This window comes from Panthera leo, chromosome B4, assembly GCF_018350215.1.
Source record: "Panthera leo isolate Ple1 chromosome B4, P.leo_Ple1_pat1.1, whole genome shotgun sequence".
NCBI classification, from domain to species: Eukaryota; Metazoa; Chordata; class Mammalia; order Carnivora; family Felidae; genus Panthera; species Panthera leo.
This window is the reverse complement of record NC_056685.1, coordinates 95,794,712-95,822,269: the sequence shown is the minus strand read 5'-3', so window position 1 is coordinate 95,822,269 and position 27,558 is coordinate 95,794,712. Positions and strand designations below refer to the sequence as shown.

At 35.0% G+C, this 27,558-nt stretch overlaps 1 protein-coding gene and 1 non-coding gene across 7 annotated transcripts in view; one reads left to right on the top strand and one right to left on the bottom strand.

Annotated features, from left to right (window-relative positions):
• Window positions 1–27,558, bottom strand: part of TBC1D15 (TBC1 domain family member 15) — a 100,826-nt gene that overhangs the window by 18,464 nt on the left and 54,804 nt on the right. For 5 of the 6 annotated variants that reach the window (XM_042947185.1, XM_042947188.1, XM_042947186.1 and 2 more), the window contains 8 exons: window positions 26,514–26,597; window positions 24,457–24,595; window positions 19,401–19,611; window positions 11,667–11,769; window positions 9,455–9,652; window positions 8,258–8,386; window positions 7,611–7,714; window positions 6,500–6,594 (listed from right to left, as the gene is read on the bottom strand). In XM_042947185.1, the coding sequence (XP_042803119.1) occupies window positions 6,500–6,594; window positions 7,611–7,714; window positions 8,258–8,386; window positions 9,455–9,652; window positions 11,667–11,769; window positions 19,401–19,611; window positions 24,457–24,595; window positions 26,514–26,597 (1,063 nt within the window). The remainder of the gene's footprint in view (window positions 1–6,499; window positions 6,595–7,610; window positions 7,715–8,257; window positions 8,387–9,454; window positions 9,653–11,666; window positions 11,770–19,400; window positions 19,612–24,456; window positions 24,596–26,513; window positions 26,598–27,558) is intronic. The other variant, XM_042947189.1, reaches the window with a different exon arrangement.
• Window positions 20,370–20,473, top strand: LOC122225718. The gene has a single exon (XR_006205325.1). It is a non-coding gene; the product is annotated as a U6 spliceosomal RNA (small nuclear RNA).

Here is a 27,558-nt window from a genome sequence, read left to right as displayed (position 1 = left end):
ACTGTCCATACAGATACTCCCGCTTTTCAGAAGTTTGCATTACACCACTTCACTTTTACAAAAGACCTACGTTAGTACCCGTTTTCACTAACCAAAAGAAATCCGAAGAGGATTTTCACTTTTCCAAAAAACGTCCAGAAGCAAAAATAACATTCAACAGGCAGCATGCACCCTGGGCAGCCAGATGGGTCCCGCCAAGCTCTTTTCCCGGGACTTACCCTCAATCATCCATAGCTTTGAACTGTGTCTGTGAGCATCTGTGCTTTATCGTAATTTATTTTGTGTATCTATTAGCAAGATGTGTCCTAAGGTATCAAAAAAGTCTAAAAGAGGTTATTTTTGGGGTGTGGGAATCCTTAAGAAATCTTTCATATAAGCTAATAGTAATTGTTTCTTTGCTTTATGCCATTTAGGCTTATGAAAGGTCTCATAGGAACGCTCTACTTTCAGATAGCTGGGTAAACCTGTACTTGTGAAGAGATGCGGAGGTATTTTACAACCAAGTAGAATCTAACAAATAGAAGATGACATGAGTTTATATTCTATAAGGGCATTTTTAAAAAATATTAGAATATTATAGCTTTCTATTAAAATATACTACATTAGGGGCGCCTGGGTGGCTCAGTCGGTTGGGCGGCCGACTTCGGCTCAGGTCATGATCTCGCGGTCCGTGAGTTCAAGCCCCGCGTCAGGCTCTGTGCTGACAGCTCGGAGCCTGGAGCCTGTTTCAGATTCTGTGCCTCCCTCTCTCTGACCCTCCCTCGTTCATGCTCTGTCTCTCTCTGTCTCAAAAATAAATAAACGTTAAAAAAAACATTTTTTTTAAAATATACTACATTAGATTTAATAAAACCAAGTATATATCTATAGAATTGTGGAACCGTTTATCAAACAAATAAGGAAAAGCAATACCAAAGAAAGCATAATAAATGTAAAATTTCATTTAAAAACATCAAAATGGTTCGGTCTCAAACAGGTACATAAGTTTATTTTTTTTATTAACTCAAGCACAATTTATACAGTCATAATAATATAGAATATATCTGCCTTAATAGGGGTTTTAAATGTGGTAAAAAAATTATTTATACCCTCATGAAGTGTATTTCTTTCCTCTTGTATATTTAGAAGTGACATACCAGGCAGAAAACAAAAAGGGATCAAAAGTGATATATAAAAGTATTTTATAAGGGAAGTACTTCTAGAAACTAATTTTCTAGAAAGAAAATTAGTAAGTTTAAAAAAAAAAAAAACCCTCGTTAAAACCAACTCTCCACTTAACTTATTATGGCTAAAAAAGACTGAAGCAAAACACAACCACCCCAACAGATCCCACTTTACATTTGCCATCAGTAACCTCATGTGGGCCCCTAATTCTGCCTGGCACTCATGCTCTGTTTCCTTCATCCATTCCCTGTCCCCATTCATAGAACTACTTTACATCTTCTCTATCTTTAAGCTTCCAATATGGTATATTCTCCGAACTCTAGCTCTTAGATGAACACCTTGCTTCTTATTTCTGAGAAAACAGAAGTTATCCAAGGAGAACTTCCATAGGATTCTACTATTTTAACCACATAACTGCATTTGTATTCACACAGTCCCCTTGTCTCCTATCACTCACTCTAAATGAGCTTCCAAGATCGTGGCTAAGTCCAACCCCTCCTCTTGTGCGTGAAATCCATACTCTACTGGCTACCCAAGGACGCAGCTCTAGTAATTCTTGTCTCCCTCTCCAGTTTCATGAGTTTTTCTTACATAGTTTTCAACCATACTATTGTTTCTCTTTTCATAAAAACCTTACTTAACCACACTTTTCCCTTGAATGGCATCCCATTCTGTCTCCACCTGTTTAGAGCAAAACTTCTTGAAAGAGCTGTATATATTGTCTCCAAATCCACTCCTCCCGTTTCCTCCTGAACTCACTCCAATCAGGTTGTCACTTCACCAAAACCTCTCTAATCAAAATCTCTAGTGATCTCAATACCTTGTGCAATGGTCAACCCAAGTCTTCATCTCACTTGACATCCTAGTTACTCCTTGTTGAAATACTTTTTTCACTTGACTTCTGGTCAAAACTCTCAGGTTTTCCCTCTTTTTTTCTCTGGCTCTTTTCTCAGTCTGTTTTGCTGATTTCTCCTAATTGTTCCTGTTTATAAGTTAAAGTACTACCTCAGAAGGGTGCCTGGGTGGCTCAGTCTCTTAAGCATCTGACTTTGGCTCAGGTCATGATCTCACAGCTCTTGAGTTCGAGCCCTGAGTCAGGCTCTGTGCTGACAGCTCAGAGCCTGGAGCCTGCTTTGGATTCTGTCTCCCTTCCCCTTCCAGCTCGTGCTCTATCTCAAAAGTAAACAAAAAAATTTTTTAATAAAAAAAAAAAAAAATAACGTACTACCTCAGAGCTCAGTTCTTGGATCCCTCCTTTTCTAAATACACCACTCCTTTGGCAATGTCATCTAGTCCTCCACCATCTATATGCTGATGACCTCTACATTTTTATCTCCAGCCCCCTTCTCTCCCCTAAATTCTAGCCCTATACATATAATTCCAACTCTACATTTTAATGTATCAACATCCAATAGGCAGTTTCACACTTAACATGTCCAATAAGTTCCAAATATTTCCTTTCAAACTTGATTCTCTCACAGTTTTCCGTGTCTTAATTAAAAACCTACAATTCCATTCCTCTGGTTACTCACTTTAAAAACTTTGGAGTCATTCTTGAGTCTTTGCTCTCCTTGTCTGACACAGATACATACGTGTGTGTGTGTGTGTGTGTGTGTGTATGTCTGTGTGTCAAACTTTCAAAATACATATAGAAACCAACGCTGAGATCTCCCATCCATTCATTCCATGCCACCCCTCCCATTCACTTCAATCTAGAGAGCTACATGGGTCTCCTCTTTGCTCTTCTTCAAACATGTGGAGGTCCTGAAGGACAAACAAGTCTAGACCATGCTGTTCCCCTCTGCCCAGATGCCCTTCGTCCAGATAGCTGCATGGCATACACTCTCTGCTTCTTCAAGTCTCTATTCAAATCTCACTCAACTGCTAGTGCTCTGTATCAACCATCATCTCTTGCCTAAATTATACCAATAGCCTCACATGATCTATTTCCACCCCTGCCCCCCTACAGCTATTCTCCAAACAGTAGCCAGAGTGATTTGTTTAAAGGTCGTATCACTCCTGCTAAATATCCTCCAGTGCTTCCCATCACACTCAGAGGAAAAGCTTATGTCTTTACAAAGAACTACAAGGCTCTATGTGATCTGTACCTATTCCTTCATTGTTTCCTCTCTGAACTTCTTACTTTCTATACTCTACCCCAGATCATTCTAACCACACTTACCTCCCTGCTGTACTTCAAACATGCAGAGAACCTGGGGTGAAAACCAGTCTTAATATACGTTGTTCCTTTCTACTTGGACTGCCCTTCACCTAGATATCAGCATAGCTCACTCTTCCCCTTTTTCAAGTTTCTACTCAAATACCACTTTTTCAATAAAAGCCTTTTCAGGTCACCCACATTAAAACTGCAACATGACCAATAAACTTCCTAACATCTTGCCGGTCTGATTTTTCTACTTAGCACTTATCACTAACATACCACATGTTACTTATCTTGTTTACTGTCTGTTCTTCCCCACAAGGATAACAGCTCCTTGAGGGTAAGTCTTTTGTCTGTTTTGTTCACTCATGAATACCCAATGCCTAGGGGAGGGCCTAGTACATAAAGGCACTAAGTAAATATTTATTGAATGAATGAATGTATGAATGTTTAAAATAAAATGTGATTTTAAAAAAGATCCCTAGCGATTCTAACATGCAGCCAAAGTTAGAAACCAGTGCCGTAAAGACCAGGATTCCTGGGCCTTCTTATCTGCCTCCCCCCCTCCCCCCACAAATGATATCATCCATTCCCGAGGATGTTTATACTGATAATATCCAAATTTATATCTCCTACCCAGACTGTTGCAGATTACTCAACTAGTCCCTTGACATTCCATTTGTATATCTCACTATAAGGTATATAAGTTATATCTAATTCCATTTCACCATCCCCCATTCTCTTCATCACCATAAGTAGCACCACCAACTGGCCAATTTCTTTAGTCAAGAAATGTAGTCCCATCCTAAATTCTCTTCTTCTTCATACCCCACATTTAATACATCAGAAAGTCTTATCGATTCCATCACCAAAATATAAGTTGAATCCACTTACTTATCTATATTTCCACTACTACCATCTCTTAGAGTTCTCTACTAATTGGTCTCCCTGTTCCTACCTGTACCTTGACAATCCATTTTTCCATAGAGCAGAAATACTGATTTTAAAATACAAATAAAATGGTCTTATTCAAAATGCTCCAATAGTTTCTTTTCATACTTAAAATCCAACACGTTGGCACTAACCACAAGATCTACAGCTTACCTGTGTATTTTTTAATAAAATGAATTTATACCAAAGAAAACAACAACAACAACAAAAAGCTTTTGGCAACCTTTCCCCAAAAAATACTTTTGAGAAAAAGTACTATGGAAAAAGAATCCTTTAAAACCAACTTATTATATATACTTCTACTGGTAGAAAGTATGGTACAGTTGAAAAGTAACTGAATTAAGAATCAGATCTGAGTATGAATGAGTCTGGGCTATGGAACTAACTAGACAGATGACTGAAGACAATTTACTAACATTTTCTGGGCTTCAAGTCTGTTATCTGCTGAACTAAAAATGAAAAAACTGGATGAAAGTATGGCTCAATTCTTTTGATTTGAAATGTTTACATTTTTCCTCCAAACTCCTTGAAGTGAGAATAAGACACAAGAAAGATTGAGAATTATCAGAACCATTATCACTGCTCCCTAACAAAAAAAAAAAAAAAAAGGAAGATGACATAGCATGTGGAAAGAAAAGGCTTAATTAAGGGGTGCCTGGCTGGCTCAGTTGGGGGTAGCACACAACTCTCAATCTCGAGGTTGTGAGTTTGAGACCCACGCTGGGTAAAAAGATTACTTACTTATTTATATTAATAAAGACATACATACACACAAACTTAAAAAAAAAAAAAAAGAAAAGAAAGAAAAGTTACTTAATCTGTAAGATCCCTTCCAGTTCAAATATTTTATGTTCAAGCAGGAAAAAACAGTCCATTACCATTTTTTCCTACTGAAAGTGAAAACAGCAGGGGACTTCAGTTGGAAACTTCAGATAATTCCATGCCTCAAGATCCCCAACCTTCTGAGATAACTGGAGGAAGGACACAGTTTATTCCAGTATAATTTATTTTTTGGAAAAATAAATTCTTTTACAGCCAAAAGTACTGGGGTACCCAGCTGGCTTAGTCAGAGGAGCATGCAACTCTTGACCTCAGGGTTGTGAGTTCAATCCCCATGTTGGGTAGAGATGACTTACATGAACAAATGAAAACTTTATAATCCAAAGTACTATTACCAAAAAGATCTCATCATTTGTCTTTATGTCTTTACAAAAGCTACCAAATTGTTTATGTTGGGCTTTCTAACTATAATTTGTAGAGATTTTCTTCTTCCATGGGAAGGTGATGTTGAACATGGTGGTAAAAACATTCCCCATCTTTATTTGTGAAGCTATAAATAAATCCAAAAGCAATATAAGAATTTAAAAAGTAAATTCCACTACTATCCAAAGCTATCCTAAAATTATGTAGAGGCTAGCTAACAAGATAGTTAAGAGCACTGAAACTGGGTTCTGCTCTTATTAAATCATGTGACCTTGGACAAGTCAATTATACTTTCAATGGTTCAGTTTTCTGTAAAATGGAGATTATCAACTTAAAACTTTAAGACATGTACAGAAGTAACTATGTATTCTTTCAATAACTTACACCAACCTGGCCTTTATCATAAGAGCTAGATGACCCAGTACTTACTCTCTGGAAATAAGTCTAATTCCTTTGATGTAAAATTCTGTCAAACATCTCTTTTTTATGAAATAGTTATTCCTAGATGAATTCTTATTCAATTCTCAAACATTAACAAACATTTACTATCTGAAGTCATTTATTAAAAAAATGAATTATATGCATATTTAGAGATGGTCTGGAGAGACACAAATCAATGTCTATCAACTATAGTTATCTCTGCATGACAGAAACAAAACCAATCTTTATTTTCTTCTTTTTGCTTATCTGTAGTTCCTAATTTTTCTATAATAGACACACTGTTTTTTGTAATAAGGGAGACAATTTAATAAAATTAATTAAATAAGCAAATAAAGTTAAACACTTTTTAAAATTCACATTTTAGAACTGAAAATGAAATATATCAGTACTTATAATGACTGAATTCATATCCTATTAGAAAAGGAACAACCAAGAACATCAAATAAATATTCTAATGTACTCTCCAATTCTGATATCTCTTTTGAGCCCTACTCTGTAGCATATATTTCACTTCTTAAATCCTACCAAGACTTCAATGTAAACTGCTCTCATACATTTTTAAAATTAGGAAAAAATTACCGATAAGACTTCTATAATCTCTTAACCTCGAATTTCTCTTCTCTTGTTCCTCACTGACAGATTTCCACTGTAGTTTCATCCTGAAGTATTCATCACTACAGGAGACAATTTATACCAAAAAAAGCTATTAGAATACTATATTTTTAAAAATTCTAATTGGGTTTTTGTATAAACAATGTATCAAAGCATTTATGATGCTAGTCAGATGTGAGGTTATAAATGATAGTAAAATGTTTAAAGTTATGATACATGAGTGAAAACAAAGGAAAAATAATCTTATATTTACCATAAACTTTACTTAAACTACTAGAATATTTACGTATGATTTTAAGAAAGCATTTACCTTAATCCTTAATATGATACCTAAAATTATTCTAGTAATTAAATATTTTAACCACTAAAGTTTCTGAATAATTACAAATACAAATCTATAAATTATTTTTTTAATCTGACCTAAGAGTTCCATTTTTCAATCAGTTTTTGCACAAACTTGTTAATGTGAAATATCTTAGGAGGACTGCAAAGGTGTTGAAAGAGAAAGGATGGTCTGAAAATTTAAATACGCACATAAAGATTCAGAGTGAGCTTTAAATCAAAGGCTAAACTGATGAACTGGGAATATGAAGGGTACCTGGAAAGTTCACCTCTGTTTCTTTTCAAGACTGAGAAATTACTTAGAGAAACACTCTTCCAAAAAAAATGAAAGATTAGTTTATGTTACAAGAGCACGAGGGAAATAAAGGTAATTAACCTAAATGGTAAATACACTTCTTATGGGCCATTTTTATAATTTCATAATAAATTGTAAAACTTAATCAAGATGAATGATGTATTTAAAAATCCATATCTTATTTTTCATTTATGCAAAATGCTTTTATAAAGGAAGTGGAATTTTTTTTTGCCATCTTTCTACATATTCACCAACACAACTGCAATGTTTGAAATGACTAGTTTGAAATAACTACAGGGCTCATAATTTTTCAATTAAAAAGATGAAAATAAGATTATTTTCCCATACCTTCATCTATTTCAAATAGTCATCTAGAAGCACTATACGAATTTGTACGAGTGAATTATTTTAATTTCTTTGATGACAAAAGACCTTACTTACGTTTTTTGTTTTTGTAATTGAGTTCTTTCCTCCTTGGTACTGTCCCAAGGAAAATAGCCCAGAAGAAATTTCCATGCCTGCTTTCTCAATGCATGACTAAGTCCCTAAAGAAAACATGCATATTAAACGCATTCGTAAAAAGTATGCAATACTTTTAAGTTCACAAAACTTGCATATAAATACACAGTAAGACTAATATTTAAAAGATAGTTTTATATATAAAAATAGCTCAATTCAATGAATACTACACCTTGTTCCTGACCTCCAGATTCAGACGATGTTAAGTAGCTGCCAGAAAGCTTCAACAATGCAGAGTATACAGTAGATTATATAGAAGTCAGAGGGACTGATTAGTCTTTCTAAGTCCAATCTTACTAGATAAGGAAACTACCACTGGGGTACATATATGCCTCCTTCACATAACCCACAGAACTTCAAGTAAAGAAGACTATCTTTCCCTAGACTTAATGGTATCTTCCCCCACTCAACCCTCAGGGACATCAAAGGGACTTCACTCTGTCCTACAGGGATTATAAGACATCATTTATCAAAAAGGAATTCATTCCCTGACTCCCCAAACACCTCCCATAAAGAAAGAAAACTTAAATATCAGCAGTTTCAAGTATCATCCCTATTAAGGTATTTACCCCTCTAAATATCATCTGCTTCATATTATCGACATTTAAAATTCTTCCTTCAGAATCAATGTTCTTAGTCCACTCTTCCAGGGATACTGGCTCTCTCCTTTGAACAACAGGTCGTTCTCCCAAATCAATCTAAATTAAGAAAATAAGGAATGAGGAGTACACTTTTTTAACCAGTGAAATGAAATAAAGGTATATAAAAATTAAAATAAATACCATTTATTACTGACATGATTTTAAACATTTCTAATATCTTCCTTTATTTTCCAATGTTCAACTTATGAACTATAACAGCATTCCATACATTTTCCTTCCCACTAAACATATAAATAACAGGGTTATAAATTCAGAGATAGGAGTACATTTGCAATTTTGAGTTTCAATTATGTAAGTATAAAACATTCAACATGTAAATTCCTTAAGAGACCCTTCAAATTAAATGGTATGCTATATTATTTAAAAAGACAGTACTATTCCACTAATCATATTCTAAAATTAGCTTTTCTTCCAAACTAAAATTTGTAGCTCTCAGAAGTGATTCATGATCCATTAGCTCCACTTGGTATTTTCTACAGTTTTTTTATTCAATTAACAGATGTTGGTAATTTTAAAATGCCATCTGCAAGATAAGCCTTTTAAGTATTACAATTTAGATATTTATAGCATTCTAACTATGTACAGCCTAAACTTGTAGTGAATTCAAAAGTCTTGTTGGGCATTTATAAAGATCTGTCATAATTCCGGGCTAAAGATCCATCTTACTTAAAAAAGAAAAGATTGATATGAGAATAAAAGCCTCAGAGTAATGTCCTGACTAGCTGCCTCTGGCACCTACTGAGATAAACATATAAACTAGGAACAGAACTAGGAACAATATGCAAGGCACACTATTCTCTCACTGCTACACACTCAATGAAACAAACAACCTGTTCATTATTATCAAAAAGTAATAAAAGAAAGATCCAACTTAATTAACAAAGTGTAAGCAGTAACTGATGAAGAACAACCCAAGAATTTGGTGGCAGAACAAGTACTAGTTGTTAGAATATGTAAGTTAGCAAAAAAGTTGTAAGAAAGAATTATGAGAAAGAGGCAGATATAACCAAAATCGAGTTTCTATTTCTAGCACATCCAGTGCATGTTTCAAAAGGATTTCTCTTGCTAGAATATAGAGCTATGTTCATATAAATTTCCACTCACCCTTGTGATGACTTCAAATCCTGGTTCTTCTTGTTGATTTATCTTTAAACCTGGAATAGCATCACTAAGAAAATCTGCCATTTCTGACGGTGGTCGTTGATGTGTAGAGGGATCACTGCCTCTCAAACTATCAAAAATGTAGTTTGTGACTTTGGAAAATCCTACCATAGTTGCTGTATAAGGGTCCTTTTTAATTTTCTATGTAGTAAGAAGAAAAACATTAGCATTATTAATTCAAATCGAGAATGAAAATACCTTCTGATGGGCAAAAGGGCAATGTTTTTTAAAGGGGGGAAATCAGAACTAAAACAGCATTCTAAGATTATCTTGAATTTTTTTTTTTTCTGGAAAGAAAAATTTGTATTTTCTGAGGCAATTTTTCATTTGGTTAAAATAGTATATAAACAGCAAGTTAATGCTACTGATTGAATTCCAGATAAACAAATGATTTGCAGACTTATTTGATCTGCATACATCACAAATATATGCAGCGCTTACTTTCCACTGATGCATGGCCCACAACAGCTTTCTTCTGTCTAGCAGTCCTGCCTTCACAAAAAAAATATTTCTTGAAGTGTGCACAACCAAACTAGTCTAACAGAAAATATTGAATAGCTAAGTTTCAAAGCTCATAATATTTAAATATTAACTGACATTTTAATCTAATTACAGTAAAACCTTACTTTGCGAGCATAATTCATTCTGGAAACATGCTTGTAATCCAAAGCACTCGTGTATCACAAAGCAAATTTCAAGAACCAGTGGCTCAGTTGTGATGTGACATTGGGTGTCATGTACTACTCCTACTGCAAGACATCACTCGTTTATCAAGTTAAAATCTATTAAAAACGCTTGCTCATTTTGCAGAGCACGTTACTCACAATCTAAGGTTTTACTGTATAAGGTTAATAAAATCATGCCAGTGAGTGTAATCTGTTCTGGACAGTGCTGCCCTGGAAAACAGCTAAAGGTTTTTCTATTGCTAGGATTACTTCTAAATCCCAAACTGCCTGCTTATTCATATTTAGTAAAATTAGTTACTTTTTAAAGGTCTAACTTTTAAATGATTATTTTCACATAAGAAAAACTTTTTTCACTTTTTACTTTAATTGGTGTCTAGCTGTCTTGTCCTCCTTCCTCAAATGTTCTCTTTATCTTGTTATCTTCATTCAGAACCAAAAAGAGACACAGTAAGCACTGTGACACAGTAGGCACTCAACATTTTTTGAATAAGTGAATAAACAAAGATTTCATTCGTTTACATAAAAATCTGAGTGAAAAATAAATTAACTTTATTTCTGCCTGTGCTAAGTGAATTATCTTTAGTCAAATGTAAGAATATACTCAAATACTTTAAGGGGGATTAGATTATCATGACCCTAAATGAACCTACTTAAATGGAAAATAAAAATTCAGGGGCGCCTGGCTGGCTCAGTCAGTTGAGCAGCCGACTTCAGCTCAGGTCATGATCTCACGGCTCGTGAGTTCGAGCCCGGCGTCGGGCCCTGCACTGATAGCTCAGAGCCTGGAGCCCGCTTCGGATTCTGTGTCTCCCTCTCTCTCTGCCCCTCCCCTGCTCATGCTCTGTCTCTCTGTCTCTCAAAAGTAAATAAAAATAAATAAATGAAAAAAAAAAATTCAAACCATATTTTTAAGTTTATCATTAATGAATTCAAAGTGGCTTACCCAGTAACCTTTCACCTGATTCAAACAGTGAAAGCTATAACAATAAAAATCTAATGTCCAATTTCAGAATTACAACAAAGGGGAAAATTGTCTTAATGGTAACTAAGAACCAAAGAAGCTTCTGACTCTTAAAAATAATATGCATATTATTTCTAAAAAATTATGGAGAATAGGGTCACTGGGGTGGCTCAGGTGGGTAAGTGTCTGACTCCTGATGACAGCTCAGGTTATAATCTCACGGTTCGTGAGATCAGGCCCCACACTGGGCTCTATGCTGAGAGTGCACAGCTTGCTTGAGATTCTCTCTCTCTCCCTCTCTCCCTGTCCCTCCCCTACTTGTGCTTACCCACTCTCTCTCAAAATAAATAAAAACTTTTTAAAAACTTACAAAGAATAGTTTCATAAAGTTTACACATAGAGAGGCACTTGCCCATTCCATATAATCTCTGAGAAAGTAAGAGGTGGGAGGATATAAAATAATGCAATCAGATTAATAGATTAATACAAAATAGATTAAGAAACATACTTGTATTAAACCATAGGCAGGTTCATCAAGAAGATTTTCAAATGACTGTGAAAGACTCTTATTCTGACAATTCACAAGTAGTGTTCTTTTATCCTGTGGAGATCTGTAATAAAAGAAGGGATCTGTAGAAAACACTAGCACAGTCGATCAATTACTACCTGAATAATTATTAACGCCTAGTTACTTTTACCCCAAAACTCAAATGTCCACTTCTAGAACTGTTTCCCATTAATACAATATTAGCAACTATTTAGGAACTATCTTAAATGAGCTCCAAACGTGAAACAGGAAATACTAAACAAATACAAAAGGACTAAAGCATATTTTTATTCTAGGTAAAGCCAAGAGGACTAAGTTGTAATGAACTCAAATTTTTGTTTATAATTATAATAGAAAAGCCTAACAAATATATCTGCCTTTGTTATCATGAACATTTTTTAATGTTAAAAAACACTTTAGGATTCATCATTATATTTAATATGTACAATACAGGAAAATGTCCTATTTGGAAAGGGTTTCCAACTTCATTCCAGAGATTGGTAATACTACATTATAAGGTATTTAAAAACACAAGATAAAATAATTATTTGTTAAAGATCATCAATTATGCTAACATAATTATAAACACATACAAAATTATTAACAAAGTTATAAGGTACAGTTCAGGTACAGTATGTCTAGTTCTGGCTTAAGCTCTAGAAGCAAGTTTTTCTTCACATTTCTTAATAACTACAGAATAAATCTTTTCCAAATAGACATCTAATTTCAAGTAATCAGATGAATTATCCAGTCTTTTTTCTATTCAGTAAGTTTTATACCTTAGTAAGTTAGCTATAATAAATCCACAACTTTTCTGTGTTTAAAATAAAACTTAAATGTGTTATGTTACTGCTATCTACTTCTAGTTTATTATAAATGTTTGAGATAAGAACTTTAATAACAGTTATCTCTTCCCAATTCTAACATAAAAGGATGCAACAGCAATGCTAGAGGGGATATGAACTCCAAATCAGGATCTTATTCTTACACATTCAGAAACAACAGTTGTCTTCAGAGACAACAGTAGCTTAATAAGCTCCTTGGCTTTTTAAGGAGCTGACGTTGAGTCATTTGAGGCAGAAAAAAAATAACTTTTAAAATGCTCAATTTTCATTAAGTGTTATGTTTCTGAACACTTATTGGGATTATGCTTAATATGAAGACCTATATGTTCTCACAAGGCATTTTTTAATGGTAAGTCTTTTAAATGTAGCACCAGAAAAAGAAAAGTAACTAACAGAGCAATATACTTTGTCCTGGCACAACGCAACTAGCACTATGGTTATTATTTTTTTCTAACGATAAATTAAGTCAAATTATTTCTTTAAAATCCAAATAAAAAAATTATCACGAAAGTCAAAACATGACTATGCATGTATAAAGGGAACAGATATGTAACCTGTACCTATCCAGCCTCAGAGAATTACACTATTGCTCCAGATTTAACACTGTAATCAAGAAATTAGTGATGGAAAGAAGAAATGACTGCCTAACCAATACACAACCACTCTTTTAAAAAGAAAGGATTTCACTTTTTATACCCAGTGCTCTGTGATGAGGGGCTGGGAAAAGTTCTGAGAGAAAAGACATAAAAAATTTAAGATTTGGTTGCCCTTAGCTAAAGAAATCAACAGAAACATTTTTTAAAAGTACATTGGTCAAAGGACAAGTTGTATACTGCTAGGCAATTGCAGAACTCATCAAAAGGAGAGCTGGCATTCCAGAATAATGTTACGCTTCCACCTGCCAGGTTAACACACTGATTTAATTTGGAAAGATCAAATATTATGGATTTATATGTATGTATTTTGGAAATATAATGGATTCTGGGAAGTTGACATCTTATGACAACATTATTCAAGACTTTCAAACTCACTGCAGCAGCAAGACAAAACTTTTAATGATGTTAACATCAGCAATTCTATTAGAGCCTACTAAAGCGCTTAAAGAAAACCATAGTCTAATATCACAAGTATAGAAGTAGATCTACTGTAAATTCAGAAGTATTTTTCAGGCTTTGGAATGAGCCTCTCCCAAGGGCCTCAGAATACATTCTGAAATGGTAATAGACGAAGAATGCTTTGTGTGCTGAGATGTGGTGGTAACTATTTTCCATTGCTACTGAGAATGGACCAATATGGAAAGATTAAGAAAGAAATAAAAATATCATTGCAAAGGCTATCAGTCAAAAAAGTTAATAAAAATAAAAAGGTGCAGAATATTTACAACAAAACTATATATATGATATTCTGTTACACATATGTCTCAAAGGGAATAAATGAAGGTCTATAACCTAATCTTATAAATGGTATATGATGATACAACCAATTTGGCTTTTTAGGGATTATCTTACTGTGTGGATATATTAATGTAAAAATGTCCCAATATACAAATTAATTTTACTGGAACCTCTGTGTTACAACCTTCATTCATATCCTAGCAACCAACTTGGTTCCAGAAAGGTAACATATATGTACTCGTGATTCATTCTTTACTTGAGTATGTTTTAAATGGTAATAAATCAAAGATCACTAACAAACATCAATGAATGGAGCAATGAATGTTTTTCCCCAGAGATAAGAAAACCATCTGAGAAATAACAAGTCTAAAGAAGCTGGCCTATTTTGCACTGACTGATCTGAGACTGAAAGAAGGACTGTGCATAGCTGGCCCAGCCTTGTTCTCACTCTTAACAAGGCGGCACATCCCCACTGCATTCACAACTTCTGTTCATCTGTATGGTAAGGCCCTTAATTCATTAGGGGGAAGTATTAAGAAGATAAGATGGCCACAAATGCAAGCCACATTATTCAACTTACGTTAAACAGAGAAAAAGAGAATATAGTCTGCTTCTCTCTGTTGGTTTTGAATTGAGAAGAAGATAAGAAGAGTGACCCTGGCAGAGCCTGCCTGACATGCCACTGAGGTTGCGGAACTACTATTCTTCCTTCTGGCCTCTACAACAATCTCTGACCACAGGAACATGATTCTGGAAACATTATTTTGCTTACGACAACAGCTCTCGGGACAGGAAATGAGACTGCCATGGCCAACATCTAGTAGAGTAAAAACCTCAGAATATTTGGGAATTTTCATTTCTTTGGAGTTCAACTTAATGGAGAATTCCACTTATTTAGATCATAACTAATAAAGAACAAGTATCTTTAATATGTCCCTAAGAATCTAATAGAGATGACTTATACAAATATGGAATTTTTATAATATTAGTGACAGTTTATTTGGAGTATCTGTATTCTACCACTTGGACTCAACATAAAATCTCTGGTGAACTCTCTATGGCACAATATAATTGGGTATAATTTACGATAGGAAAGAGAATAGGAAGTGTTTATTTTTAACTTAGGGTATAGAGGGGCCTTGAAGATAAAATATTTGATGTACTATTCTTACACATTTCAGACCATTCAGGGGGCAAAGAGTAAATTAGCCCCCAGTGTCACAGAAGGATACAGAGTGGAGAAGTGGCTAGTATTAGGGGTATAGTTTTTGACAGACTCACTTTAAGCTATCTCTTCCCCCCATAACAGCCATATCCCTGGTTGACTATAAATTTAATAAAGCCCAAAAGGGGGGGGTGGGGAAGAAAGTATAGGGAGGGCAGTCTCCTCTGGTAGGTTTTTCTCTTTGGCCAGGTCACTAAAGGTTGCAATTAATCATTGATGCTCACATCACATCCCCCTTTATCCTCCCCTTAATTTCATTCCCTCTCAAAGCTTCAATTACTACTGACACACAAAAAACTTACAAATTATCCTATTATATGCTCTCACAGTGCTACATATCTCTTATTTGGAGCACTTATTATAGCTGAAATATTACATTTATTTGTATAAGTAATGTTTGTTTTTCCCACAACAGTACAAACTTCATGAAGGCAGGGGCCATATCTTTTTTGATTACTGCTCTTTCCAGCAGTTAGCACAGTACTTCCAGGACATAAGTGCTCCTCAAAACTCAATGAATGAAATACACACACACACACACACAAACACGCACGCACTCACAGAGGAACACCATTCCCATGGCTTCGTGTTTTCAAGTGGAAATACGCACATCTATTAAACGAACTCTCCTTCACTAGGACATACTTGATTACTGAGATCAGAAAAGAGTAAGGTGCATGCTTGACATAAATAACCCCTGTGAATTATTATGATGCTTATCTAAGCCTCACCAATAATGATATTTTTACCATCATGTCTGATTCCTGTATTTACTCCTGTTTCCTTTTCTGCATTAGTAAAGAAGTTTCATTTACAACTCTCATCAAAATAGCACTTGAATGTGGTACAACACACATTCAAGTACCCATACTCTTATAAGCACTTAAGTGATTGTTCAGTCTCTTTTTGAACCTATCCAGGATAGAAAACTGTCTAACCCCTGAGCTACAACCTGTTACCTTCTAATTGTTCTTTGGACCCATACAAAACAAATCTACAATATATTTCTTATAACAACCCTTTCAAAATTATTTGTAGAATTGGTAAGTACTGTGTCATTTATTCATTCAAATGAGATTTACTGTGCAAGTATTATGTGCCAGCACTGTGGCTAGGAACCTAGAGGAGAAAATGTAAACAAAACAGATGCAAGCCCTGCCTTTGTAGGCATACATTCTAGAGTAGAACATGTAAAAAAGTAAACAGATAAAATTATTCAATTAAGAGCTATGAAGGAAGCAAACAAGGGAATGAGACAATGAAAAAGAATGGGGGTGGGAACCTACATTACACGGGAGAGGAGACATCCAGAAAAGCTGCTGTGAGGAAGTGACATTAAACTGAGACCTTAGGGATCAGAAAGGGAGAAGAATATTCCAAGCAAAAGAGAGAACATACATATAGGACTCTAACACTGTCTGCCCACAGTCTGGGGCATTTTAGCAACTGAAAGAAAATCATATGGCTACAATATAAAAGAGAATGGCATAAGATGAGGCTTAAGAGGTAAACAGAGCCTGGGTAGCTCAGTCGATAGAGCATCCAGCTCTTGATTTCGGCTTGGGTCATGATCTCAGGGTTGTGGGATCATGTGCACTGAGCATGAAGCCTAAGATTCTCTCTCTCTCCTGCTCACACACTATATCAAAAATTTTAAAAACAGAAAGAGATAAAGTTAATAAGGCAAGGCAGGATCTCACTGACCATTTTAAGAGGTTTCGATTTTATTTAATGTTGCACCCAAACTCCTTTTGTTCAAGTTAAATCCCTACATCCTTCTAATGTTTTCCACGATACCACTTTGATCCTTCTCATTACATTAGTCATCTTTTCCATATAGTATAGATAGTTTAACACATTTAAAATGCAATATTTAGGGGTGCCTGGGTGGCTCAGTTAAGCATCTGACTCTTGGTTTTGACTCAGGTCATGATCCCAGGGTTGTGGAATCAAGCCCTTCATCAGGCTCTGCACTAGACATGGTGCCTACTTGGAATTCTCTCTCTCTCTCTCTCTCTCTCTCTCTCTCTCTCTCTTCCCCCCCCCCCCCCCCCCACTGCCCTTCCTCTGCATTCGCAAGTATGTGCACACACCCTCTAAGTAGAAAAAGAGACAGACAGATAAAATGCTTAAAACCAATCCTAGTTCTCCAAAGACCAGTAAAGAGCAGAAAGGAACTACCACTTCATCCTAATACTATGCTTTAATCAATGGTCTCAGATTGAATCAACTTCGTAGTGACAGTTACATCACAACACTGATTGATACAGAGCCTGCTATGGTACTAAAACCCCCTAACACCTGCTATTCAACAGCCAAACCTTTGCCCTCCTGAAATCTACTTATTAATAAGTCCCTGGGTAGTAACCTATTCATAGCTTCTTTCTTCAAGATCTAAGACCCACATATTGCCAACCAGGCTGGACTTTCTTATGGATATTAGTCTGATCAATATGCTTAGTGCCAGTCAGAGATGGGTCAACATGGTAGGGGGAAGAATTTCGTATCACAAAACACAGCCAAACAATGAGAAAGAATGAAATCCTGCCATCTGCAGCAACGTGGATGGAACTGGAGGGTATTATGCCAAGTGACATAAGTCAGTCAAAGAAAGACAGGTATCATACGTTTTCACTCATGTGGAACTTGACAAACCTCACCGACGACCATGGGGGAAGGGAAGGGAAAAAAAATAGTTACAAACTGAGAGCATTGAGCAGGGCACTTGTTGGGATGAGCACTGGGTGTTATATGTAAGCGATGAACCACGGGAATCTATCCCCAAAACCAAAAGCACACTGAACACACTGTATGTGAGCCAACTCAACAATATATTAGAAAGAAAGAAAGAAAGAAAGAAAGAAAGAAAGAAAGAAAGAAAGAAAGAAAGAAAGAAAGAGAGAGAGAAAGACAGAAAGAAAGAAAGAAAGAAAGAAAGAAAGAAAGAAAGAAAGAAAGAAAGAAAGTAAGAAAGACACAGCCACAATCTCCCAACTTCTGGACCACTCCTGGATTTAGATAATCTAAAATTAGGCATTATGTTACTCTATTATAAAGTGACAACATTATAACAAGGTTAACAATCATCCCTACAGTTCCCCAAACTAAAAAGCTCAACTTCTCCCTTCTTACCTCCACATACCCACTCAATCACAAAATCAAACTCTAAATATTTTTCTCCAATACTTCTATCTTTCCTGTCACTCTCCTCATTCATACCACTATAATCTCACCTAGATGACTGGAACAACTGGCTAAAACGATTTTAGCAGGTCCTTCATGCTCTAGCCTTTACTCAGCTCTCTGGCCTGATCTTTACATTTGGTACCTTCTGTTCCCCTACTATGTTGCCCTGTGATACCAACTACTCTGTTCTCTACTTACATCATGTTTTATACATTTCCTTCCATCTAAAACCTCTCTCCTCCAATTATCTCCTCTTCATGCTAACATTCACTCGTCAGGTCTCAACACATACTACTTACTTCCTCCAGAAAGCCTTCCCTGACCCCTACCCAACTAGGCCGAATGAGGGACCTTTCCTCCCTTCCTGAGCCCCAAAGTACCTTGTACTGTATCTTAGTTCTTGCGATGTATTGCCATTTACTGGTTGGCATCCTTCACAAGACCATATGCTCTCAGGTATCTAGGAAAAGCCTATTGTGTTCACTACTATCTATCAAGCGATTAGCACAGTCCTCAGAAATTTAATAGATAACCAAAATATATTTGTTAGGAGTGAAGGCAAGAAAGAGTATGTGTGTACAAATGCACATGGGTGAATAAATAGAAGACAAAAAGATTTTTGGAAAGTGAGAAAGCCCTGTCTTCCACACTTATAATAATTTTATAAAGGCCGTAGGTTTGCCAGATCTAATTTGCAACATTACAAATAAAATTCTATCTTAAACAGATAATATGTAATAAAATGTAAATTAAATAAATATGTAATCCATAAATTACTGATGCATCATTTAAATGTGTATAAAAAATACTGGACCACTCTTCTTTAGAACAGTAATAAGGTGATACATTGCAGATCCAAAGTACTAAAATGGCAAAATTTTATTCAATCATTCATCCAAAGCAGTCAATATCCCAGAAAGAACAAAGCTGCTTGAGCCCTCATCTACACACAGGTCCCTGATGCCCAATGACAAGTAAAAATTGTTTGCCTTGGGACCAATATAACAATCCAGTTTCAATAAGTAGAAAATAATTTGATACTTACTCACACAATACCACATATTTTTCAAGAGAGTCAATCAGTAGTTTGCTATCTCCTTGATGAAAGTGCAGAGCAGGGAGAACGACGTCATCCTTTAGACAGAATACCAAATACGACCAGCCCATACCCTCTTTGTTTTGCTTGATTGATTTCAGGTCTGTCAAACTGAACAGGAATGACCATTTGCTTTTCCCATTTCTATGACTTGGAGCATCTTAAAAACAAGAAAGTGGGGCAAAATATTTTTGTTCACCTTTTTAAAAGGTACTGACAGCGCTCTTCATGACTGCCTAACAGATACCTGCTGAACCTAGGGAATGACTATAGCATTCATATTACAGGCTTCTACCTGTATTAGAAATGGCAACATACATTTTCTTAAAAGAATCGTTTCTTAAATAATTATCTTACTTGCATACAGAGTGAAAAAAATGTTATCCCTATTTAAAATATAAGCTTTGCCCAAAAATGACTATGGCTTTGGAAGCAGGCAGGCTGGATACAAACCGCAGCTTTACCAACTTACTAACTGAATGATCTGGGGCAAATAACTGATTCTCTCTGAGCCTTAGTTTTCATCTGTAAAATGGAGATAATTATACTTACCTCCCAATGTTATTCTAAGAATTAAAAGAGATAATACTTGTCGACTAACTAGTGTGGTGCCAATTATATAGCAAACACTCAATAAATGTTCATCTTTTCCACTGCCCCCTCCCCCCAAATACAAATGGCATGATGCTCTTGGAGTCATTAAAAACAAAACAAAAAAATCTTTACTTCCTCACTTTCTTTTGCAATTACTTTTACTAGACTATATTGAGTGAAGGTAAAGGTAAGTACACTGGTACAAAAAAATAACATTGGAGAAATATACAGACAGACATTTTATTTGCAAAACCCCAAAGAGCAGTGGAGAATTGAGGACAAAAATATAAGCAAGCTGTGAGTGCTTCAAAGAGAATGAATACAGTGCCCGCTTCGGCAGCACATACACTAAAACCAGAACAGCACGGAGATTAGCACGGCCCCTATGCAAGGGTGACACGCAAACTCGTGAAGCATCTGACATTTACAAAAGAGAGAATGAACATATTCAATCATCTTACTACATCAACCATCTACTAAATTAAGACCTCAGTTCAACCCAAACTATAGTAACGTAAAATAAAGCATTTTCTGAGTTTGTGAGCTATTTACAGAAGCTTAAAATCCTAGGTTTGTGAACAGTATAATAACAAGCAGCTTAATAAATACCTAAATAAAAATTTAAAGAACAAAAGGGTAAAATGTTTCCTACTATTACTTATAATTCTTATCCAAAAATGCCATTTTGACCTGTTTTAACTCCAACATAAGCACGTCATGTCTCTGCAATTTTAAGAAACCATTTCTTGAACGTTATTTCCTAAGAAGTGCTGCACTGTCCTGTTACTCAAGGTCTTAACTAACTCGATCCCACACTACCAACTGCACAAACATAAAACTACATAGAAGATATGTGCTTATAGAACTTGATCAAAGGGTAGATCAGTGTTGACCTGCACATATGTCACCTTCCTATATAGTCAGAACACCATAGCTCCATCACCTCCAACAAGATCTCCTAAATTGACACAAAGAAATCTACCGCTCACAGAACCTCTACCTACAAGGATTACAGGTACCATCACTTTTTCATGGACACTGAAACAAGTATCATTTGAAAGGAAGTCCAGAAAGGCTGAGTAACTTAACTATGCAGTGACCTGCCTAGGTTCCGTACCAGTTTAGATAGTGAACACATACCCAAGGCTGGTACTGGATTAAGTACCATGTGCCCATTTGACTACTGTACATCCTATTTCACTGGAATTTATACCACAGAGCTCGTAACATCACTACAAGCTAATATCAAAGTGAGAACAATTCTAATTTCCAATGTCTTCCTAAATCATTTACATGTGAATATGTCTGGACTACCTAGAAAGGATAGATACTACTAGGTATTTGCAAAGACCAAAAATATTTTCAAAGCAATGAAAAACTAGATAGACAATTTTTTTAAATTAAATTCTTAAATTACACAAAAAGAATTAATCTAAATTAATGCCAGAAAATCATATATGTTAATACATGCAAGCTATATGAATTATCAGGAGTTTGTACACATTCAAAAGTAAAAATTTTACACAGATTTTCCCACAGATTTTTTTCCAGATTTTTTAATGGAAAAAATACATCACATATGAAATACGAAATATTCATGTATAGAAAATGCCTCACACATTTCCTCACTTGAAGCTCTAATAAACAGTGAAAAAAACATTACAATTCAATTCTAGAAGTCCTTTTACTTGAACATAGTAAGATTCATGAGAACAAGAACTTTATATTATTCACAATTATATTCCCAATATCTAGAGGAGTGCATAGCAGGTACTCTAAGATGCACTGAACAAATGAATAACCTAGTACCAAGTCAACATAAAAGAAACATCAAGTTAGTCTACCACCAATAGCTAAACAAAAATAGAAATGGTTACAAAGGAAAACTAATAAATCCAAGAGTTAACTCAAAATTTCCTTCCTTCTCTTAAAGAAAGGTAAATAAAACTAATTAGTTCTGATGAACAATGTAACCAAATACATATAAAACATATCTCCAGCACAATGACATGGGAAAACTGACCACAACAGCAGAAGAGTAAAACTAAAACAGTTAAGTAAGTCCCTATATGTCTTGAATGGAATCAACACCAAGAACACAACATTTTATTTGGATAGGTGTACAGAACATGACGGCAGTCTGTTGTTGCGGGAAGATACATTTTCAAAACATTTGTTCTGATATACAAAAACAAAGACTGAGCAATAGAAACTCTTAAAAATTATAAAGAAAGTTAAGTCTCTGACAGTCAATTTTTAAAATGTTTTGTTCCACGGACGCCTGGGTGGCTCAGTCAGTTGAGTGTCCGACTTCGGTGCAGGTCATAATCTCACAGTTTGTGAGTTCGAGCCCCGCTTTGGGTTCCGTGCTGACAGCTCAGAGCCTGGATGGAGCCTGCTTCGGATTCTGTGTCCCCCTGTCTCTCTGCCCCTCCCCAGCTCACACTCTGTCTCTCTCTCTCTCAAAAATAAAATAAACATGAAAAAAAAAAATTAATGTTTAAATGTTTTGTTCCAAATTCCCTTGTCACACAAAGAAGTAAAAAATATAATGTGAAAATTATAATAAAATAAAATTTTACTAGAAAAATGATTCAAAAGTATAAAAATGTTTCATAATGGCATAAATTTGAATTTTGAAACATCAAGCTTAGAAAATGTCTCCTTTTGAAAGAAGTTTTGATGAAATATAATTGGATGAAATAATCTAGAAGAGGAAGGGATGGGATGGGACAGAATGCACTGCACTTCATAACTCCTGGCAGACAGGTACATGTGTATGCATACTGCGTCATACTAGGTTCAATATTATTGCTTACTGCTATACACAATCGTAATAGTTTTCAAATACTGGGAAAAAAGAAAATATCTCCTTAACTTTTAATAATTGCTAAATAAAGTCTCCTTGCTTTATAAGTCACAGTGCATGGCCAACCCATATGAGCAGTATTTTGCTAAACTACACAGCTACACACAGGTTCTCAATTCTGCACGTTAAAATCAACAGGACAACATTTGAAAAACAGATGCCTAGGGTCCAGCAGGATGAAATACAGGCATCAGTATTTTTCTAAAAAGCCTAAACTCCCTAGGTGATTTCAGTGTGCAGCCAAAGTTGAAAACTACTAACCTAAAAAGATGTTTATTGTCAGCATTTCACATACATGCAATGTTTCTTTCATTTATGAAAACTCACTCCTTTGTTCATTCCCATAGCCTGTCATTTTCAAAGATTCAACAATATTAGATACTATTAGGTACAACCAACAAAACAAACAGAAAAAGATCAATTCACATAAATTAATTCTTAAGACCTAATCTAAAGCAGTTAAAAATCACTTCACATGCCAAATACGCTAAAGTCCTATGGTCTTATCTTAATATTTAGTATTGTTCTGGTAAAAATCTTCCCTTTCAGTAGAAAGAGAATACCAAAAAGAAGAAAAAAAAAAAAAGCAAAACACCAGCACTGAGCTGACTATAATTTACCAAAGGCTTACAAATTACTATTAACTTCTTCATTACCATTGTTTCTAAGAAATGATATAGTACAAAGGATAACTACTGTATATGAGAATGATTCCCCAGGCCACAGATGAAAATCAATTTCACTTAATAACAAGGCTATATAAATGCAGTGTATGTATTCCAGCCAATTTTGGCCAGCTTTTCTGAATTTGGCAAATGTGGATAAATCCTAAATTCACACCAAAATCATTAAGAGATAAAATTAAGCTATAAAACACAAACTAATCACTCTGAAAAAACCACTTTAACTCTGTACATGTATTTACTACTTTTAAAAGAATCACAGATAGGCTGGCTACCTCACAGATGGGCTACCTAAATCTTATTTGGGGTAGTTTATGTGTTCTGCCAGGCTGTTAGCTTGGGTCTTTTTTGTTATCTACATGTTGATAATCATCGCATAGCAGCATAAATTTAAATATATACATGTAATATATAAAGGAGAATAGTCACTGAACATATATAAATAGAAGACTATAATGAGCTGTGAAGATCTCAGTAAGCACTGAAATTAGAACAGTACAGTTTAGTGATATACTCCATCTCCCCCTGGTGCTTTAGGATGAAATAACATGAATTTTTTTATTCTAGAAAAATGTGCTTGAGAGACATCTAAAGCAATTTTTTAAAGTGTTTCTATTTTCTTCCATGAGTAACTACAAAACAGAACAAGTATTTTTAAAGCCTTTTTTTTTTATAAAGTCACAACCATCAAAACAAAAAGAGAGATGAATACAGCATATAATTAAAATATTAAGAGTTATATGTATTAAAGCACCAAATCATCCTTGTGACAGAGGAACATTAAAGAATTTTCTTTGCACTTTTATTTATATTATATTGTAGCAAATTAGTTTAAGCTTTCAAAAGATTTAATTCATACCTCCATTGGTATGTGGTTTCTTTTTAAACGGAACTGTATTGACCATGTCCCACTCTGCTTCATAACTATTCAGATGTTCCGATCCCCGATAACCTCTTTCCTTTGGGGGCTGTGTCCATTCTACAACTGAACTGGAATCCTAAAAAAAAAAAAAAAATATATATATATACACACACACACACACACACACACACACACACACACACGTAACATAAAATATTTAGGAACTAAAACTAGAATTTAATTTCAATTAATAATATTTTCTCAGTTTCTGCATAAACTAAAACTATAGGTTGTGGCAGACATCACTGGTAGGAAAACTGACCACTATTTCCTATCCTTGTTTCTCTCTTGCTTATCTTTACTTGCCATCCACTCCATCCCCCCACAAAAGCAAGAAAAAAAAGAAAAGCCTTTCCAGACTCCCTTGTAGTTAGGGTTGCCAATGAAATAAAGGCAGAGGTTAACTGCAGGGGCTCTGGAAATACTTTTGCTTTCCTAATAAAAGCCTCATCCCCTTTCCCCTTTTTCCTGCTTTGACTGTAGCCACAATGTCTCAAATTATGGCAGCCATCTTACGACCATAAAAGAAAACAGAGGAGAATCACTCCAAACCTCTAGATTTGCAGTTATTTGAGGAAAATAGCCAATGGTGGCTATTTTATTTAAGCCATCATTGGTTCCATATTTCTCAATAAAAATTAGTTAAAAGCTACAAATAATATATCTACATGTATGGTTCTATACAACTTAACATTTTAAAAGAGAATAAAACCAAAAGTCTAAAATTCAATACTAATAATTTAAACCAAAAAATTTAATTTGTATACAATAAAAGATAGCAAACATAAGCAAGCCTGGGTGAAAATGTTTCCAAAATATATGGCAGACAAAGAAAAACATCTAGAATACAAAAACACCTACACCAAGTTATTTAGAAATTGGCACATAACAAATCTGAAAACCATGCAAATGGTAGGAATAAGCAAGTCAAAGAAGAAATATGAAGCAAATACAGGAAGATGTCCAACTTCAGAAACAGTCAAAGAAAAGTTAAGATGAACTTCAATTTTTTGCTCTATTCAAGTAAAAAAAATATGAAAGACAGTGTAAAGACATGGTACCTCACACTGTTGATGACCATGCTAATTAGTACTGACTCCAAAAGGGCAATAGAGTCATATTTATTAAGATTCAAACTATGCATGTGTGTCACCAAAATAATTCTCTTTACATCTTCCATTCTAGAGAAATACTAACACATGCATACTAAGAGGCATATGCAAGAATTTTTACTGCAGCATTGTTTATAAAAATGAAAAACTGAAAATATCCTAATATCCATAAGTGAAGGAGTGAATAAACAAACTAGGGGGTAGACAAGGAAATACTAGGCCATAGTTTAAAAAACTAACGTATGTTAATATTTATTTACTATTAAATAATAGTAAATAAAACAAAGAAGTTGCAAAACAATGCAGTGTAACTACATGCAGCATATGCAATTAGCAACACAGAAAGAAAACTAGACAGATAATGAAATGTATACAGACAAAAGTCTGGAAAGATATACACTAAATAGGGACAGATGAGTGACAGGATTCTAGTCAAGCAGGACTTCAATTTCTATTGTCTGTTTCTATTACTCGAACATTTTTACAAGAATGTATTCATGTATTGCTAGTGCAATTCTTTTTAAAAAGGGACAAAGGAAAATTTGTAAGAAAAGAAAGATACTATAAAGGCACAAGAAAAATTAAGAAATAGAAACAGACTGAAAGAAAAGAAAACTAAATGAATGAAATGAATAATGGGGAACGTTAAGAAGCATCTACAGAATCCCACCAGCACAAAGGTTTGGAATTGGTAGATCAGGTACTTTTGGAAATTAGGATAAAGGTCAAATTAAAAAGAGGACTAACAAAAGTTCAGAAGGCTGGAGGTGTTTATTCATTAAAGAAAGTAAAACAGATTATCTCTGGATTAGGAGAAACCAACCACACTGAATAATGGGATAACACACTGAAAACGAGAATTTATTAAAAGTCCATCTATACAATGAATTGGTGAGATTCCCAGCTCTCTTCCTCCACTCCGTTCTCAGAACACTGGAATCCAGGCTTACCCTCCCAGGCAGGAATCTGCAGGAATTCCAGACAAATGATTAATAAGCCCAAGAGAAAGGATCTAGCTTTAACAGTAGAGATTCCCCCAAGGAATTACCAAGCCTACCTATATCTACCTATACCTACAGAGTATAATCAACCACTTTTTTTGTCTGCTGTTAAATCTAAGCATCACACCACAAAGATTACCAAACATCAAAGGCAAGTGTCTACACAAAAGACAAGGTCCCAATGAAACAAGGGGGAAAAAAGTCAATTAAAAGTAGATTATGTAGAGAGATAAAAACAAAATGCCTTAGGAATAAGGAAAGATATATTCACAAAGAACAGGATGCTATTTTTAAAAAGGACTGGAAAAGGGGCACTTAGAACAAGATGCTCTAGAAATTAAAAATAAAGCAGAAATTAAAAAGGCAAGAAAGCCAAGAACTGAAAGATAAAACTGAAGAAACTTCCTATAAAAATATTAAAAATAGGAAAAGAATTAAAATAGAAATTAAAAATAGGAAAGAAAGGATTAGAAAACTAGAGGACCAGTCCAGGTCTACAGAGTTCCAGAAAGAAAGAAAATAGAAAATGGAGAGGAAGAAAAAAATCCTCACTGAAATAATTCAACATTTCCTAAGAACTAAGACACAAGTTTCCATATTAAAAGAGCCCATCAAGTGCCCAAAACAATGGATATCAAGGACCACAATGGCTCACTGTGAGGACATCTAAAACACTAGAAACAAAGAGGCAATCATAAAAGCTTCTAAAATGAAAAAAACATACAACGGATCAGAAGTTAGAATGTTACTAGACTTAACAATAAAGGAAACTTAAAAAACCTAAGACGGTAATTTCTTTTCAAACTATAATTCTATGCCAGTCAGAATATGGATAGCAGGACCCCTGGGTGGCTCAGCTGGTTAAGCATCAGACTTCAGCTCAGGTCATGATCTCACGGTTTGTGGGGTCAAGCCCTGCATCAGGC